The 19,573-nt window shown below is 34.5% G+C and overlaps 1 protein-coding gene across 2 annotated transcripts in view; it reads right to left on the bottom strand.

The window, feature by feature from the left end:
* Positions 1-19,573, bottom strand: part of LOC149063906 (adhesion molecule nephrin-like) — a 414,420-nt gene that overhangs the window by 109,308 nt on the left and 285,539 nt on the right. For both annotated transcript variants that reach the window (XM_089255183.1, XM_089255184.1), the window contains exon 3: positions 4,660-5,007. In XM_089255183.1, coding sequence (XP_089111309.1) covers positions 4,660-5,007 — 348 coding nt within the window. The remainder of the gene's footprint in view (positions 1-4,659; positions 5,008-19,573) is intronic.

The raw sequence follows: 19,573 nt of genomic DNA, 5'->3' as shown, positions 1-19,573 counted from the left end.
CTTCTAGCAATTTATGCATTTCAAATATTTACACGATGACAGAATAGAAAAATAATCCATTTTAGTGAATGCGGAAACTCATTTTCATTTCGAATAAATACGTTCGTCGGACATTAAATTAAAAATATTTACTTTCCTACGTATTTTTTTTTAATTTCAAATACATACCAACAAGAACATCATAGAAAATTCTAGAACCGTTTCCTCAACATCGTATTTTATTTGTTCTCAGTAGCGTGAAATTGAAACTTTGGATAGAAATACTCAAGTTTCTACAAAAGATGTGATAATTATTTTACTGAATAATTTCTAACGTAAAACCTTTCGAACTAACTTCAACGTTACCCCCCACCCCTTAAGCGATAACCGTCTCAAGAAGCTCTTCAATGTTCGGAAAAATTAGATTTACTAGAAATCGTGCTCAGTTCTCCTTAACTCTTTGGAGGATGGATAGCGATTCTTATTCTGTGAGAAAACTTTCGGAACCAGCGATTTCTTCTTTTTAAAAGTTCCAACTAATTCATCCTTAGGTGCAAATCGAATCGTTTCACCATGAAATTAGTGTTAGCTTTAATTTTCTAATATCACGACACCGTGTATTAACACTTAGCTTGACACCTAAATTTTTTTTTCTATTTCTTTACTTCTCTTAATTTTCTGTTCTAAGTGTTCCGAGAGCTGGGAGAGAATTGCCTTAAAGGCGGTAAGGAACTTGAAGGATACGAGAATAACTCCTTTGGGACACGAAGGAATTTGGATTAGTTTTAAATCGGAGTTTTAAAGTGAAATCTATTTCGGTAGAGATAAATTCAATCCTTATATCTATCTCGTATGTTTTTATTTCCTTTGATGCTCCAGCCAGTGACTGTGTAGAGCCCGAGTGGTGCTCATTACCATCATGGTCTATGGGTGCGAACGTCAGAAGCAAGCTGTTTACCTATCGAACCTGGGGCAACCACCAATTGATAGAGTCTTCGTTTCTCACCCAACTCCACTGACTAAAAATTGCCAATATTTGACCGGAGTTTGTGGGCGGTAAAGTAGCCAGTGACTGTATTTCAATGGCAAGAAATTACTATGATGATGAGATTACTAAGAATAACTTGTGATGAGAACCGATCTCCAAAAGATGAGTACCGTTTGAAAAATCCATCGACAGTTCACTTCCATGCAATTCACTGACAGAAAATTCCCTAACAACATTGAGACAGATATAGATGGCTTTTTTCTCAGCCAGTGATATCAAGGAAACAGTTATTTTCCGAATATTATGCTGAGGTGAGCTCGGAAAGAAAAGTCATCACGTCTCCGCCGGGACTCGAACCCAGGCCCTCTTGCATACCGGGCAAGCATGCTACCATCTACACCACTGGAGACACATGAATCTGCCTTCCTAATTTCACGCACTGTGTCGTGAGGCGCTGAAGTAGAGGCGTTAGTAGCCTCTCTTAACTTCAGGAAGTTAATATCCGGAAAATAACTGTTTCCTTGATATCACTGGCTGAGAAAAAAGCCATCTATATCTCTCTAAACCGTCCCACCCGGGGGCCATTTCCTGAAGTTAAGAGAGGCTACTAATGCCTCTACTTCAGCGCCTCACGACACAGTGCGTGAAATTAGGAAGGCAGATTCATGTGTCTCCAGTGGTGTAGATGGTAGCATGCTTGCCCGGTATGCAAGAGGGCCTGGGTTCGAGTCCCGGCGGAGACGTGATGACTTTTCTTTCCGAGCTCACCTCAGCATAATATTCGGAAAATAACTGTTTCCTTAACATTGAGACAGTTCAACAGTATAGTGTCCACCAGCCCTGACGCACATTCCAGTTTAAGTTCACACCCCGACACTCAGTGCTTCGCTGTCTTCACTTCACTTAATAACGGTTGAATCATTAAATGACTGAAAATACCCACATGCGCTGGTGCTGTTTAAGACAAAATTTGTCTTGTACGCTTAAACGATACCAGTGCGTGTGGGTATTTCACAAACGTAAGGTGCCTAGACAGTCGACGGACTTATCGTTCTCCATCTTGCAGTGATAATGATAGGAACCGAGAGACACCCAGGCTCTGTCACACTCGGTGATATAAGCACATTGTCCCAGGGGACTCGGGTGCCTCCGGGGAATCTAACCATTTATTGAGCTTGAGAAAGATATATTACATGCATGGGCAGGTGTCATTAAGCACCTCGCCAGTAAACAAGTATAACATTTATGATCGAAATTATGGTGATTCATGTAAATGAATCACAAACTCACAATTATAAATCACAGGTTATAAATCACGAAATCATAATAATAATCGTCATAATCGAGAATAGTTCTTGATAAAGTTTGATTGATTCTCTTCAGGGATTTTCATTGAATCAGTAACTATCACATCAATGAAAGCTGTCAATCTGCTGCTGGGTTGATCTAATCGCTGCACCGTGTGGTTTGATTTGGTCCAAAGACATTCGTCTTTGGCCTGTATCCTGTAATTGCTGCCTGTATCCAGCGTTTCGATAAGCTCGCGTGGATCATTCTCGACTACTCAGGCTCCTCTTGGAGTGGCAAGACCAGTTTTTTGTTCGAAGTGCCGTCTAATTATTAACGATGATCATTTTTACAATCAAAGGACGTAATATTGCGTCCAAACGCCAGTGGAATGAATTTAAACAAGTTCACTCTATTTTCTTTCCTTTATCTTGATCATCCCGAAGCTTTGTTGCAACCTCGCAATTTTATTTCATTCTTGTTTTTTGTATACCCTGATAGTGATTTTTTTCCTCACATATATAACGTATCTTTCTGATAAGAGTGAAAGAACAGATAGGGTGAGGGCGGAAAGAAATCTAACTTTGTACCTACATTATTATTACTTTATCTATTATACTGTCTTGCTCTGTCATTTGTTTCCGTCCCTTTTTCTAACGTGCGGTTAGGATATGACAAGGTTACCGTAGTTAGTGCCGATTCTTCAAATATAGAGCATCCGAATTTCTTGCTAATTCGCTTGTAAGCTAAGGGGTTAAAAACATTATATAACAGAGATAGTGACTGTAATGAAATGATACTGCACTGACGTCAGACTTTGTTCGAAGATGGTAGATAAATCAGCTCGGAGTTTCAAGTAGCCTATACAAACTTATAGTTCAACACTAGAACGGCGGGAATTCCGAACAACCTAGAATTTTGGATAAAAAGTACCATTGTGACAAAGCCCAATCCCTTGTTAACCTACTTTACAAGAGATATGACCGTGATTTTTTGAGCTCTTGTGATTCGTGGCTTCATTTTCACTTGCCAGTGTACTGACAAAGTTTGATGCATAATAAGCTTGAGAATTTGCGAAGATTTCGGAGGTATGGAATGGAAAAAAAACAGTGAATAGCCACCATTTATTTTGTCTAGACATGAACGGCACTCATTGGTAGACCAATAAAATATTATAATTTCTGGCAGAAATTACCTTTGTCCGCAATTTCAATTTTGTTTGTGCTAATGCTTAAGACATAGATTATTCCTGCTTATACCAACTGTAGAATTTTTTTTTCTTCGCTTAGTCGAAAACCTGATGTGTGGTAAAATAATGATTTCCCCACATCACCCATCAAGATCCTTTAGATGATATATTTGGTAATGCTTCCGGAGGTCCTCCATAGCGAATTCATAGTGCGGAGAAATAGAAAATGTAAAAATCCTCTCGACCCCCCCAGGCTCGATACTCATGCTTTATACCAATGTCCATGGGTAAAATCATGAAAAGTGAAGATTCCTTTCGTCGTGCGACATTGCAACATTATTGCGAATGCAATGCAGTAAAAAAATCACAAAGATTCATTGACATGCATGACATAAATTTTAGTACTTACGGCAAAGAGATTTTTCAAAGCTGTACCTTTGAATGGTGCAAAATGAGTACTGGATAGAAGGAAACGAAATTATAGAGGACCTATTCTCCCTCAATATTAATGTTCGCAGAAGAAGACTGTCCATTTCGGAATGTCTCGCAATCATGTTAAACAAATATCTCTATGTCGTTCGAAATGGCCATTACGTAACTAAGAAACATAGAAAATTTATATTTTTAGCAATTTAAGAGCCTTAACACGTTGAGAGAAGTCATGGAATTTTTCAACAGCTTGAGGTAAACCATTTGCTTATAAAAGACGGATTCGTTTTGCGGTCTTAATGAACACTTTCGTCGTTCTATGATGCTTATCTGAAAAGCTGAAATAATCTTTTTTTCCCTTCTTTTGAAATAAATTAGGTAGTAGATTAAAAGGGTTGAGAAAACTAGATTTTTCGCAATATAGATTTTTTTAATAAATTTCAACTGCATCTGTGGGTATTCGAACATAATCTAACACAATCGAGGTAGACTATTTCACTACGGAAGCAACGGACATTTTCCTGTCGTTGGAGCAAAGGGCAGTCGGCTTTAACTCAGCTATTAGCTCATTATATATTAGCTCTCGGCTGAGTTAAGTATCAGCTTAGATGTGTACTAAACAAACTACCATTCTACTAAGCGGAATTGCGACTTTTGCCTTATTTTATTAACTACACTCGGTTGATATAAAAAATAGGAGGTGGTCCCAACAATGTGACCCAGCTACGTATTACAAATTGCAACAAATTTTTCTGCGGCAATTATGGGATAATTTTTTGACACTCACCAACGACGTTGAGCTTGACTGTTCTTGAGAGCGTTCTTCCTCTTTTGAAGTCTATGCGACACCTGTAGTCCCCGCCATCATCATCTTGTACTGGATCGATGCTGAGGGAAGCTTGACTGGGTCTCTGTCCACTAACATTGAAATATGATCTAGTGCCTAAAACTTTACTAGAAAAATGTTTCGCTTTGTCCGCTGACGAAACAGTCCTGGCATCCAGAGTGTAAACAGGATTGTTCAAGTCCAACCTGTACCACAACACTAATGAGATGGAATCATCTGGTGACGGCGGTGACAGATTGCACGGCAAAAAGACTTTCGATCCTATCACAGCATTCAGCTCTGGATATTCTGGATGGGGAAAAATAAAAGATAACACTTTATAAATCGAACTCAGCAACATTAAAGATATGTATATATATTGGCAATTTTTTTCAATTATATTTTTCTACAAAGGAAAACCTCTGACCACAAATTCCAAAGAATTGTCTTATAAGTTGCAGTAAATGTGATAAACGGTAATTATGGTAAGTTAGATAAACTTATCACTTTTTTAGCGGCGATTAGACGGAAGACCCAAGCCTGTGTGGTAAAGTTGATAAATGCTAAAAAAAATATTACTTTTACTTACGATTAGCATGTACGCCTGTATAATCCTCAAGTGCCTTTGATAAGGTTGATAAATGCTTAAAAGGCATACGTAATTATAATTCGATAAAATTATCCGATTATTATATATTGAAATTGCGTAATACGGGGTGCGATCGTAAAACTTGCTAAATGAGATTTTATTAAAATCCGGTTACCATCGTTAAATTTGTTAAATAAGAATTCATTATATCAATGTCCGGTTGTAGAATTCAGCAAATAGGCGTTCATTATATCGGGTTCCGATTGTGGATGTTAGTAAATAGTTGTTATGCTGAAGGTCTGTTTATAAACTTTTAAAAACTTGTAAAATTCGTTAAATCAAAGAATTCGTTAAATTAGAGTTCGTTATAACCGGGTGTCATTTTTTTTTTTTTTTTTTTTTAATGGGCGTTCGTTTTATCGATGTCTGATTTCAAAATTCCTACAGTTGGAGTTACTTCGGGAGATACTCGGAAAAATTCGTTAAATCAGAGTTCGCTTGCCGAAGCATTACGATTATTTCGGACAAAGAAAAGACTGAAGAAATTTTCGGGTTCAATCACTCTCCCGCCGAACTGACGTGCAGCTCTCTCTATTGAAAAAAAATTGAACTAATTTATTTTTTCTGCACCAAAAATATCCACCTTCGGGTGAATGACTTTTTCGCAAACGGCATTTAATTATAAGGATTCCTCCAGTATCAATACTTTTCTAAACTATTCACGAATTTATGGGACAATCTGTACCCCATTTACACACACACGTGACTTATATTCAGATTTCATCGTAACAATCGTATCAGAATATATTTTATTGATATTTATCCTAAACTTTGTGTCACATTTTTAAAACCCTGAGAAAAGTTTCCAATTATACTGTCGGATTTTTGCAAACTGATGATATCAAAAGAATAACTCCCGGTTTTCCGATTTCCATCTACGAAAAAAGAAAGTCTTGTTATAGGAATATTGTCTTTCTTATATAAGAAAAAGAGAAGGAATACAAAGAGTTTATTTACAATTGCATTAGTGGCTGCTTCTTTTCTCTTTTTCTTTGGGATTCCTATTTAGGAGAAGTCAGGGAAACAAAAGTCGAAATAAGAGGATTTGACGCATTGTCAATTCTCAAGTTGTTTGTAGAATTCTCGTCTTCATTGACACTGAGAGCTCACGCTCCAATTTCTGAGGAAATTTTCAGCCTATCCAAAAACAATTCTCCTCGTCCTCTTTTTTTGTTTCTTCTGCCCTTCAAAAAAAAACCCCTCTCTCCATTTTCCTCAGTTGTTTTCCTTTTTTTTCGTCTCACTATGTGTTTTTTTCACCGTGCATCCATCTATCTATCTATATATAGATGGGATTCTTCCCGTTGCATGCGAATTGGTGTGGTGTACGTGCTTCGGTTATAGATTAGGACTTGGAAAATTTTTTCGATGAGTAGTAAAGATCCCGTACAAGAGGAAGTGATTTTTTTCTTCTCTATTTTCTTATCCTGAGCTCTGTTGCTTAAGTGAATTTCAGAGGGTAGCTGATATCAGTTACGAGTTCAGAGTATCTGAGCTGATTCCTAGAGTGAGCTCAAGTGAGGTCCTCCTCCGATTTCATGGACTGAATTGAGATTTTCTATCCGGGGCTGGAAAATTTTCTCAAGTTAATTTTTTGTAACGAACGTAAGCAAATACTGCTCTGACCGGTAAACTTTCAAACAGTCACAACGACGAACCTTTTACTCGTATTACATTCCAGTTTTAAAGGACGTGGTAATTATTTATTTTATAGAAAAAATAGCATTTTAATGGACATATTTTCTCTAAATTTCCAGCTTACCAGGTAGAAGGTTAGAGCCCTGTCGGACTATGGGAACAAGTCATTCACAATTATTCACATTCACAAGTTATTCCCAAATCAAGATGTTTGATTATAACCATCACCAGAAGAAAAAAATCCGTACAAGAACTCTGACTGGAAACTGCATACTCCTCAACTTGGACATGATGACGCATGCACACCAATCTTTTGCCATGCTCCTTGCACGTGTTTACAACAGAAGGCACCGTTACTCCAACAATAAACGCCAATAGTCATTCAATTAAAGCAAAATCGCTTTTAATGTTTATACATTTTTAAAACACTGCTTTCGAACGGAGGGTATTTGTTAATTATCAGATATTGAGTGTCTCAAAATTTTGTTCAACCATTTTGTTTGTTTTGATTTGAAGAAGGAATTGATTGCCGGATTTTTTTTAAAGAAATTACTTCAGGACCATCTATCATGGGCCCGGGGGAAAGGACTTTTCTGGTGCATACGGAAACTCCACGTTAATGGGACTAGGTGTTATGATTAAAAGCAAGTGCCGCTTGGGGCAATGCCTCATTTTTCCACGTGGAAATTCGATCACTTATACGTGCCGCATAATTTTAGGTCTTTGCCCGAGACCCCCCCCCCCTCCAGAGGTGGATTTAAGGTGTCGTCGCCTGAGGGCTATAAACATTTTGTCATCCTTCACCTATTCTAGTCCAGTTTCCTTGACCAATCATTCCCCCAAATTTGCCGCCCTGAACTATAGCTCCCATAGCGTCCCCCCCTTCATCCGCAAACATTCCTGAGTATTTATTTTTTGGTTGTTCACACCTTCTTTGTCACTCTTTTCGCCTTTCGCTCACAGGTCATTATTTTGGTTACTCTTACTACTTGCACACTGTTTTTGTCGAAAACTTGCTTGCACGCTCTCTAGGTTATTTGTTGCCAACGTAAAACTTCTCGCAAAACTCTTGATGATAATGAGCCTGCTGTACGGAATTTCGTCTCTTCTGCCGTCTTATAGTCCCAGGTCAAAATAAAAGAGGGTTTAGGCATCGCCTCTTAATTTACATATTTCTTGTTATAAATGATTGTGCCAGTTCTTATCATGGAAATCCCAGCCCCTCTGCTTATGAGGTTCCAGTACCCGGTTAGGACTCATGCGATGAGATGGCTCTGGATATAAAGTAAATGTAAATCCTGCTATTCGAAGATCCTCCCACAAGAATATGTCATTAGCCAGCACACGGGTATGATTCCCGGTGGAGACAAATTAATTTTCTTTTCAAATATTTGTTTCGGGGCGTAGTATCCACAAAAATTTAATTTCTCTCTATAACAGTGTCTTCGCATTACACAATCGATTCTCGTATTTATAACCGTCAAAAACCAACTCTGTATCCAGTGCCATCTTAACGCATGGGCTCACCCGGGCACGACCCGGGAGCCTCTCAAAATGAGATCTGGTTGGAATTTTTGAGAATCTGATAGATAGGGCCTCAGAAAAATCACTTGGCCCAGGGACCCATGATGCTCTTAAGACGGCCCTTCGTGTTTCGGGATATATTAAGAAAACATATAGAGAAATAGTTGTCATTTGCAACATTGGGATTTATCCTACAGATCATTGTAATGGAATGGTTGCTATAACGTGGAGTCATCATAACGAGGGGCGGCTTAAATTTTTATTTTTTTCCAAACTTTAATTCTGCCACCTTCTTAAGAGAGAGTTGCCCCTTCTCTAGTTCTGGGCCTGTTTAAAACTGGGATCATAAAAAAATCCGAGCCCTAGTAATCACAAAACAACCCCTTGCAACATGAATGACATATCTGAGGCTTAAACGCTATTTGTATACTTTTTGCATTTGGAAATACGCGTGGATCAACGATTCACAAGTTTGATCATTTGATCATTTTTGTCGCACCACGGCCATTTTCTTCAAACGCTGGCTAATTAGACCGGGACCTACAAGATTCACATGTTTTTCTAAGATATAGGTACCTTCTTTGTTCCGTGTATGTATTTTATAGTATTTGTAATCGGAGAATTTTACTCTATATCTCAATAGCAATAATCAGTTTTTAAATTTTGCTTCAGAATCAAAAGCTATAAAGATATATTTACTTCGTCAAATACCATGTCTAGAAATAAACCCCCAAAACAAAATGTTCTGCAATGTCCTGCAATGAGCCCTCGGCTTAGTGGAAATGTTCTGCCGTAATAATCCTCATAACAGTGTTTTCTGCAGTAGCACTGATTGCTCTGCGACGTACGTCATAGAGTCATAGATTTCGGCATATTCCGCTTTGGGGGAAATAATAAGTAATAATATATATTTTTTTTCCGTACAAGTATTTCACGTTGTTATTTACTATTCATAAGGGGCCGTTCAAGTATTACGTCATCATCGATGGGTGGGGGGGGGGGGTTTCCGATTTGCTGACTTTTGATGGCAAGGGGGAAGGGGGGGGGGTTGGATAATGCTTACATCATCAACCCCCCCCCCCTTTATGAAAATATGAGTTAGGATTCAGAGGGACAGAGCTGATGATGAAATTTTGCTGACAAGGGTGGGGGGGGGGGATTAGCGTTTTGCTGACTTTTACTGACAAGGGGGGGAGGGGGTCAAAAATGGCAAAAATTTGCTTACGTAATACTTGAACGGCCTCTAAGATACTTATTTTATTATAGATTTTTGATTAATAAGGTAAATAAATTTTCTTTGGCGAATTGTACTCATGTCTTTATTCGAAGAAAAATTTTGTCTTTAATAAAAGAATTGTTCAAATTATATTTATCCTACAAAGTTTCCACAAAAGGTCAATATATTTAGACATCATTAAAATGAACAGTTTTTAGAGGCATAAAGTTGTGAAATCAATTTAAAAAAATAGAAAAGATCATTAATATTTATTCGATTATTGATTTCCACGACAAATACATGAAAAACACGAAACACGATTTTATAAAATTCATTTTTCATCTGAATCAATTTCAATGGTAAGATCAACTGCTCTTCATTTAAATACAATTTATATCTAATAAAAATATTATTAATTAATTCACTTGTAATGTATTGAAATATAGATTTATTTCTATTAAATAAAATTTATACAACCATAGACATAAGCTAATAGCTAAGAAGAAAGTCATAAATATTTCCTGATATTGAAATGAAATCCCCCCACTATAAAAACATATCTTAATAACAAGAGAACATAAAGGTACGGTACTTAAAACCCGATTGTCTTATATTAATATAACTATTTCCGAAAATTTAATTTGTCGTATGCCTAAATGGAATATCGAAATACTTCTTACATACCGATTTTATTAATTTAAGAATTAGAAAAAAAATTGTTCAAATGAATATTTTCCGAAAAAGTTTAAAGGGAAATCACGAACACAAACTTCAAAAATAATGTTTTTTATTGTTTAAACTCAATAATTTGAAATAGCGTTAAAATATGAAATAATTATTAGAGCCATAAAAATATCAAAACAATTTGAGAAATAAAAAAGATCATAAATATTGATTCAAAAATGTATTTTTACTCCCAATACAAGAGGAACGATTTTTTTAAAAGTTTAATTTTCAATTTAATTGACCTTTAGTGGAATGTGGAGATTAAATAACGATTCATCAAATTAAACTGAAATACATTAAATATATTCTTGATTAATTCTCTACAATGTATGGAATTAGTTTTTTTCATTTTTATTAAATGAAAATTGAAAAATATCCGTCAATATAAGCTAATAAATTAGCAGAAGCCCATAAGATGTTTTGAAATATCAAAATGAAAATCCTTCCCGCATAAAAACACATTTTTATAACAAACATTACGCGCTCAAAAACATATTATATGTATTGTTATTTACCATGTCGTATTTCTAAAAATTCAATTTGACTCGTATCTAAATAAATTCTCAAAATAATTCTAACATCCCCGATTTGATTAATTTCTTTTATGGGAAAAAAAGGAAGATTATATATATTCAAAAGAATATTTTCCCAAAATTTTTAAATCAAACTAAAAATCTGTTTTTTATATTGTTTAATAGCTCAATAATTTAGAATAGCTATAATAACAAACAATTATCATAACCATAAAATTATAAATTTCAATTTAAAAATAAAACAGTTCATAAATATTATTCCAAACATTAATTTTTACTTCAAATACAAGAAGCACAGGGATGTGAAGATTAATTGACAATTCATATAAAGAAAATTAAAATGTTATACGAGGTCAAACTGTATTATGCATGATATGTTATGCCCTACCCCTTTCATAAGGGGCGAATGATAGGCCCTAGGATGAATCTTTTGTTTATAAAAAATTTACCCCATGTATTTACTATGTAGGATCCAGGTTCAAGTATATTTGATCTATGCAAATTGCTTAGTTTTTAACCCATTAACACCGGTTGATAAGAAAATTTGTCATTCGAAATTTCAATTTTTTTCTTTGCCAATAAATGGCGAGAGTGGGTTCCACTCAGGTACTTTTTTCTTTCAAAAAATCAAAGTAGTCTTTAATGGGTTAATACCTTAGGCCTATTTAGTATTTCTGACACCAACACACCTATGTGTAACTAATAGGTCTTCCACTAATTATCACAAAGGATTTTACAGTCTTAGGAAAGTTCTCTACTCGGTTTTACCACAAAAATACCTGAGGTTGCAGCTGATTCAATCTCTGTGTGCCGTACCTTCCTTATTCCGTGGCATTTGCATCAAAGAATCCACTTGAGATATCATAGAAAATTATTTCAAGACATATTTTGCTGAAACCTGTAACTTTCATACCATAATTTTTGCATTTGTTTCTCCACCAAGTAGATATACTGAAGTAAAATTATTGAAGTACTGACATGAAAACTCAATCCCTTTATGTTTATTGTGCAAATAATAGTTAGAAACATTATTTTCGACTCACTGCTTGTGTGGTTTTCAAATTCAGACACATTCTTTACTATGCAATGTACTCTGTTCTGTTCGATGTACGACTCTACTTTGTTCATAATATTCTTTTTTTTTTTTTTTTTGGTATCAGTGACAGCTTCGATTTGCAGTCGCTAACTATTTGTAAGTACCATTTTTTTACAGCGTAAAAATTAAAAAAAACTGTTTTGTAGTAGTTTCTGGTTACAGAAATAGCGATAAACGGCTTTTTTGCCTGATGCTTCTGCTTCAGTGACTGATGCAACAGTGCATGAAAATAAGGAAGGCAGGGTCGTGTCTCCAGAGGTGCAGATGGCAGCATGCTTGCCCCGTATGCAAGACAGCCTGGGGGTTCGAGTCCCGGCAGAGAAGAGATGACTTTTTTTTCTGAGTTCACTTCAGCATAATATCTAAAAAAATATCTGTTTCTTGTATAAGGGAAAATGTTTGAGAAAACCACTACGAAGCTAGGACATAGTCTACATAACAACTAGAACTATTTTCTTCTGCCGTGTTCCTTACTATTTCTCGTTGAACTCTAGTGAAGTCATATGGTCCCCCTAGGATTCCGCGGACCACTAATTCGGAAATTTCATGCTTCAATGATGTTACAAGAAATTTCAGATACCCACAATTCTCAATAAAAAAATGTCATCCTAAAATTAATGATAAAAGGGAGTTATAAGGCCTCAAATAAAATTCTTTTCTTCAGGTCATATTGACCCTAACTTAATAAAGATAAAAAAAAATATTGGGTCAGGCTGTGTAACAGACACGGTCGCAAGTTTTGATGTACGTTTTTTGTATCTTGAATCGCGTGGTAGGTACTAACCACCGGCTTTGTCTTTGGAAAAGCTAAGAAACGATACCAATATCCACTATTTTCTCTATTCGTGAACTGCTTGAGATATAGCGTAAAACAATTTGTTACGAATCAGGGGAACGGGACTGGTGCCCAGACGGGAAGAGATATTGAAATTTGAGTGATATCATTGAATGCACTTCTACAGAAGAAACCAAAATAAAAAACTTTTGTACCGATTTCTGGCATATATATGTCATAAACGCACCTCCGCAATTTAAATCTGACGACACCATTGCTTTGGACGTGAGTTGGGAACTTTTTGAGATATGAGCGTCCGAAGAATTTCGTCGCGCAACTATCTGCGAATGCTCCCATTATTGTCAGATGATTTAAAAGACCTTTCTTGTCAATAAAATAATTCAAAAAAATATCAGCCTAATAAATTTGAGGAACAAACTGAAAAAAAATCATAAAAAATCCTTGACAAACCAGAATAAAGGTTTTATTTGACAAACCAGGGTCAAATAAACCAGAACAATGCAGCAAGGTAAAATAGATTCTTGATTAATTCTGTGATAAATGCAGTGACTGAGTCATTAATTTATATCAAATAAACATTGAAAAGAACCGTAAAAATAAGCTAATAAAGATGAAGATCATAAATATTTTCTTTAACATCAGAAATACAAATCTTTTATACCTTACAAAAAAACACATCATCATAACAAAAGAACAGCACGTACTTAAAAACCGATTGTCTTATATTAATGTCTCTATTTAGGAAAATTCAATTTGACTCATACCTAAATGGAATCTCAAAATACTTCTCACATCTCCGCTATTATTAATTTCTTTCACACGGAAATAAAAATTGAAAAGAAATGTATATTCAAAAGAATATTTTCTCAAAAGGTTTAAAGGGAAACCATGAAAGCAAACTTCAGAAATAATCAGGGTTCTTTTTATTTTATTTTTAATATTTGGATTTTTTTCCCGTCTCTAAAGAAAGCAATTGGTTTTTCCAAGTGGTTCAATTTTCCTTTTTTTCTTACGACGGGAAATTTTTTTTTCGTTACCCTATCATCCCATGAGTTTCATCATAGTCTGAGCGAAACTCTCAATCTCACTCTGCCAATCACTACTCCCTTCATAGCTCCTATTTTCTATAGTTCTCTATCCATAAGCCTCTTGGCTATATAACCAATCATGAGAATTAAGTGTTTTTAGAACTTTTTTCGCCCTCTTTCAAATTTTTTTTCTTCTGTTCATCCTACATTCAAGCCCTTGATTTATTTTTGCTGCTGATGAAATTTTCCTCGTACACACAATATGAAAGGATATAAATTCTTCGACCTAATGAAAAGCTAAAGATAAAAATAAAATAAAAGTGAAAAATTAAAAAGAATAGCCTCCTTTTGTGCATTTGTTGCTCTTATATAGAAAGTTTCGATGAAAAAAAAGAGAACCGCAGCGTTTAACTGAGTAATGCGTGTGTATTTTCTTTTTATTTCTAGATAGATACATAACTAAAATTTTTATTTTGATTTTCCACGTTGTGTTATGAATTTGAGGGAATATTTTTTTTTTCCTAATGTATATCTATTACGGAGATTTATAAAAGTTCTTTCAAGAGATTAATATAAGTCTGAGAATAATTTTTTTAAAAATTTTTTAAAAGGTAATGTTTTTCCTCAAAGGTTAGTTTCTATGCTGTACGTAATGGTTTTTCTGGTTTTGTCGTTAATCAATAGAACCCTGCGATATCTTACAAGGCCCATTTTTCATGTTATTCTTTGGAGCTTTTCAAATATCGAGTTGAAAGACATTTTCTTTCACAATATACTCCACCTTTAAAAATAATTCAATTATATTTTTAGTTTCGTGTATTTCTAATTGTCGTGAAGCTTTAATATATATAGTAACTATATACAAGGGGAAATCTTAAGTAAGTTTCTGAGATAATTACTTGTGAACAGTTAGTTTTAGAAATGCATCTTTAGTTGAAAAAGTATCCAAATAACGAGCGCATTTTGGATACGTCATCATTTTACGAGGGACTGTGTAGAAAATTTTATTTTTTATACGTATCCTCTAAATTCCAATTAATAATTTGTTGCCCTCTCTCTGCTGTGTGCAGCCCCGTAAGCCTCACGGCTATATAACCAATCATGAGAATTAAGTGTCTTTTTAACTTTTTTTTCTCCCCCCTCTCAATTTTTTTTTCATCCTTCATCCAAGCAATTGATTTATTTTTGCTGCTAATTAAATTTCGTTCATACACACAGTATGAAAGGATGTAAATTTTTCCGAAGTAATGAAAAGCTAAAGATAAAATAAAAAAAAATATGTGAAAAATGTAGAAAAAAAGATGTTTTTGTATGTTTGTTGCTCTAATACAGAAAGTTTCGATGAAAACAAGCACAAAATTTAACTGAGTAATATGTGGGAATTTTCTTTCATTTTTATATCTTAGAAATAAATAGATACATAACTAAAAGTTTTACTTTGACTTTCCTCAATCTTATGAATTAGAGGGAAATTTTTTTTGTTCAAAAAGTGTATATATATATATATATATATATTGCGGCAATTTATACAAAAGTTCTTTTAAGAGATTAATGTAAGTCTGAGAATAATTTGTAAAAATTCTTAAAAGTTGACATTTTTCTCAAAGGTAAGTTTCTATGATGTACGCAATATTTTTTTGCGGTTTTCTTGTTAATCAATAGAAGCCAGCGCGATATGAATTCAGCGAGAATTTTTTTAAATAAAAAAATCATTTTAAAATTCATGAACATTTGTTAATTTACTGTCTCAAATTCAAATTAACTGGATAATGCGTGTGTGTTATATATATATATATATATATATATATATATATATATATATATATAACACACACGCATTATATATTGTATATATATATATATATTATGAATTTGAGGGTTTTTTTTTTTGTCTTAATGTACATCTACTACGGAGATTTATAAAAGTTCTTTCAAGAGATTAATGTAAGTCTGAGGATAATTTTTAAAAATTCTTGGAAGTTAATATTTTTCTCAAAGATTAGTTTCTATAATACACCTAATGGTTTTTTGTGGTTTTGTCGTTAATCAATAGAAGCCTGCGATATCTTACACGTACCATTTTCCATGTTATTCTTTTAAGCTCTTCAAATATCGACTTGAAAGATATTTTGTTTACACATTATTGTAACTTTTAATAATAGCTCGATTATATTTTCACTTTCACATACTTTTTTCATGTTTATAAAGCTTTATTATATGATAAACAGATGTATGTTGACTTTTCTTGATCTTTATTGAAACATAAATGTTTACTTTGATTAGTAATAATTAGAGCCCGGATTATATGTAAATCTATATATGTGCATATGCATAATATCTGCTTTTTTTTGCAGGGGTTTTTAGTTAACTCATATTTTCTCATTTAGTACATATTTTCGAATTTTTAACTTTTTTCACGATTTTTCAAATACAAACACAAGGGTCACAATAGACAAATTGCCTAACGAGTGGCAGAAAAAGATATACCCATAAAAGATATGGATGTGTGTATATATATTTTGGCATTTTTAAGTGCATATTTTGGCATTTTTAAGTGCATATTTTAGCTTTTAAGTGCATATTTCAGCTTTTTAAGTGAATATTTGCATATTTTTAGTGCATATAATCCGGGCTCTAGTAACAATATATTTTTAGGATGAAGAGCAAATTTTCTAATTATTTCTGCTCAAATTATGCATGATAAACACATGCTGAACCAGAAATGAATGTTACAATAAATTTACTTAAAACTGTACCTCAGTATTCTACAAGAACTCAGTATTATATCAATACAAATACAACGCCACAACAGGCAAATTGCCCAACGAGGTGGCTGACTTAAGAACATCATGGATCCCCGAGCCATTTTTTGGAGGCCCTACCTACTACTGCTCCACCACACATGCAGCCCCCCCCCCCCTGTGGAACCCCCAACGAATCGGTACATGCGGGAATGTGCGTGTACGTGTAGTGAAACCTGACGTGATGTTTTTTGTGTTTCTCTGTAATGCTTGTTATGTTTAGTGCTGCCATCTGCCACCAGTTTTTCAAACTATGAGTGAAGTGTTATGATTGAATGATTTATCGTTGTAGGGAGCTGTTGCTCTCTGTGGCGAGACTTTCTAACGGGGAGATCGGCTAGCATTTGCGCCTTGAAGTTGGGAACCACAGAAAACCAACTTCAGCCGACCACCACTGTGGGGTTCGAACCCGGATCCTCCCATCGCGAATCCGTCACTATAACCACTCGACCACCACAGCGGCACCAATACCTCATTCTATTCATCATAAAAGTAATTGAAACATTTATTGGAAAGAAACACAATTAACTTTCTTTAATATTGATTGAAATACAAGTAAAATTCCATCAAAAATAAACAAATACAAAAGCCACGCCAGGTAAATAGCCCAATTATATAGGTGACTGAAAAAAGAAGAACATAAAAGTATGGATGTCAAATACAACAACCAAAATTACAGCAACCCAATTTAAAAACATATACCAGGAGAGAAAAAAAAAATAAGTAATACTATATAAATAATATAGTGCAATTCATTTCCTATAACTCTAGTTATCAAAACAATAGAGATCAATCTGGGAGAGATTTCAATCTGCCCTGTTATATACTTAATTAAGTTAATTATAATTTCTTTGTGTATAAGATCGTGGTGACTTAAAGTTCGAGGTGCTAATTTCATTGTCATTGTCCACAGTGGCGTATAATCCGCATGTGGAAAAGCTTATTCGCAAATAATGAAATCCCTTATGATTGTTGTAAGATGTTTTGTAAAAAAAATAATGTTGTACTCTCGCATCAAAATGTCACCTGTAAATCTTAAAAAAAAAATTATTTCTCAAAAATTAAATTTTTAGTTATTTATTTGTTTTCGGTCGCTCAGAAAGAAAGCTGCAGGTAATGTATAGCGATATAGTTATTATATATTATATTAGATCATTACAATTCACTCATAGTTAAGAAAATTGATGGCGGATGACAGCACTACACATAACAATCATTACACAGAAACAACACGTACATTTCGTCACGTACCAATTCATTAGAAATTCCGTAAAGGTATTTGTACGACTTGTACCCTTAAGTAGTAGATAATATGCATCGGTGTTTTATCCACACCAAGAAATCTCGGTATTTTCAACTTAAAATACGCTGATTATACGGAGGAAAAAAAAACTAGATACAGTCACCATTCCCATGAGTCATGTCCATTAAAAAAAATTCCATATTCACTGACAAAAAAAAAGGAAAAAAGACATTTTCTACTACTGAAATGGACCGAGTTATTATATAGTTAACAAATAAAGAAAAAAAAATGATGCATAATTATCATTTTCTAAGAAATGCCACTGGGGTTATACCAGCATCTCCTAGAGATAGAAGGCCTCCGCGCACGCTGCTTGTGACGTCAGAAAGTAGTGCATTTTCCCTTAGAATGTTCCAAACATTCCCTGCCAGTATTAACGTTGTGCGGAAAAGAAATGAGCGGTCTCAGAATTGGCGATTTCCGTGCCCCACATCTAATCACCATGGGGAATTTCTGTGCCCACTAGGAAGATTCTACGCCAAAATACGAAGAAACGAAATAGGATGCTGCGGTTCAAAGTGTGTCAAACTTGCTAGGCAGTCTTAATGACAGATGGACTTGGCAACCAATGCGGAGTCCTTCCATCTCTAGGAGGTGCTGGTTATACACGAATTAATTCAGGCAGAAGCAATCTTGACGAATTAATTTCTGTCATCAGGAATACCCTAAGATCTTCCGGTACTATATCATGGAATGAAATCTTATGAATATTATAAGGTAAGATATGAATTTTGTACGGGCCTTTCCAAGTGTCCGTCTAATGATACGTTTCCTGATGAGGAATGTGCCTAAAATGAGCGAAAATGAACATTTCCTAAATTCGTCTATTATTACAGCAGGAGATTTATATATATATATATATTTTGTTTATCATTACATGAAAAATATCTAACTATATGTGACCTACAGAACCAGGACACCGTATAGAAAAATCAAATTTAATGAATTCATAATTTTTAAAATTTATTTCAATGGTTTCAAGGGGAATGTACGACAAAATTTGAAATTTATTTTTTTAATTTAAAGTCTTGTCTATATACGACTAACGATTGGGTGGAATCAAATATTGCACAGCGATGAAATGGGATGGACACCCTGTATGTAGCATTATTGGTGTTATCTTTCCGTTATCTGTAACAAAAACCGAATCCACGTATTCGATATTCCTTCTGGAAGAAAGCATAAAGAATAAATTTCTCTCTCTATCCATCTTTATATATTTTTCTAAACGACTGATATGCTTCTCACGTTTCTCATTTCCCAAGTACTGTGTTGCTTTTTTTTTGCAGATATTCTTTTTATTTATTTATTTATTTTTTTGTCATTACTATATGCAAATCGGCGACTCAGCATGATCCGAAATACAGTTCCCGCCGTATATATCGACTCCCACCACTAACAGTTCAACACGAAAATATTAAAAATGTATCGCTCGGTGAAGAAAAAGCGGTAACTCATATTCACCAGCATTCTATTACTATGGTGTTCGTGTTCTGAATGCATTAAAATACAAATTTGAAAATATTCTAAATATCCACTAAAAAGATGCGTTTTTCACCTAGCAA

Source organism: Pholcus phalangioides, unplaced genomic scaffold (genome assembly GCF_987345545.1).
Source record: "Pholcus phalangioides strain wild (caught in Gottingen) unplaced genomic scaffold, Ppha-v1.0 ptg000042l_1, whole genome shotgun sequence".
NCBI classification, from domain to species: domain Eukaryota; kingdom Metazoa; phylum Arthropoda; class Arachnida; order Araneae; family Pholcidae; genus Pholcus; species Pholcus phalangioides.
This window is presented reverse-complemented; position numbering and strand designations above follow the sequence as displayed.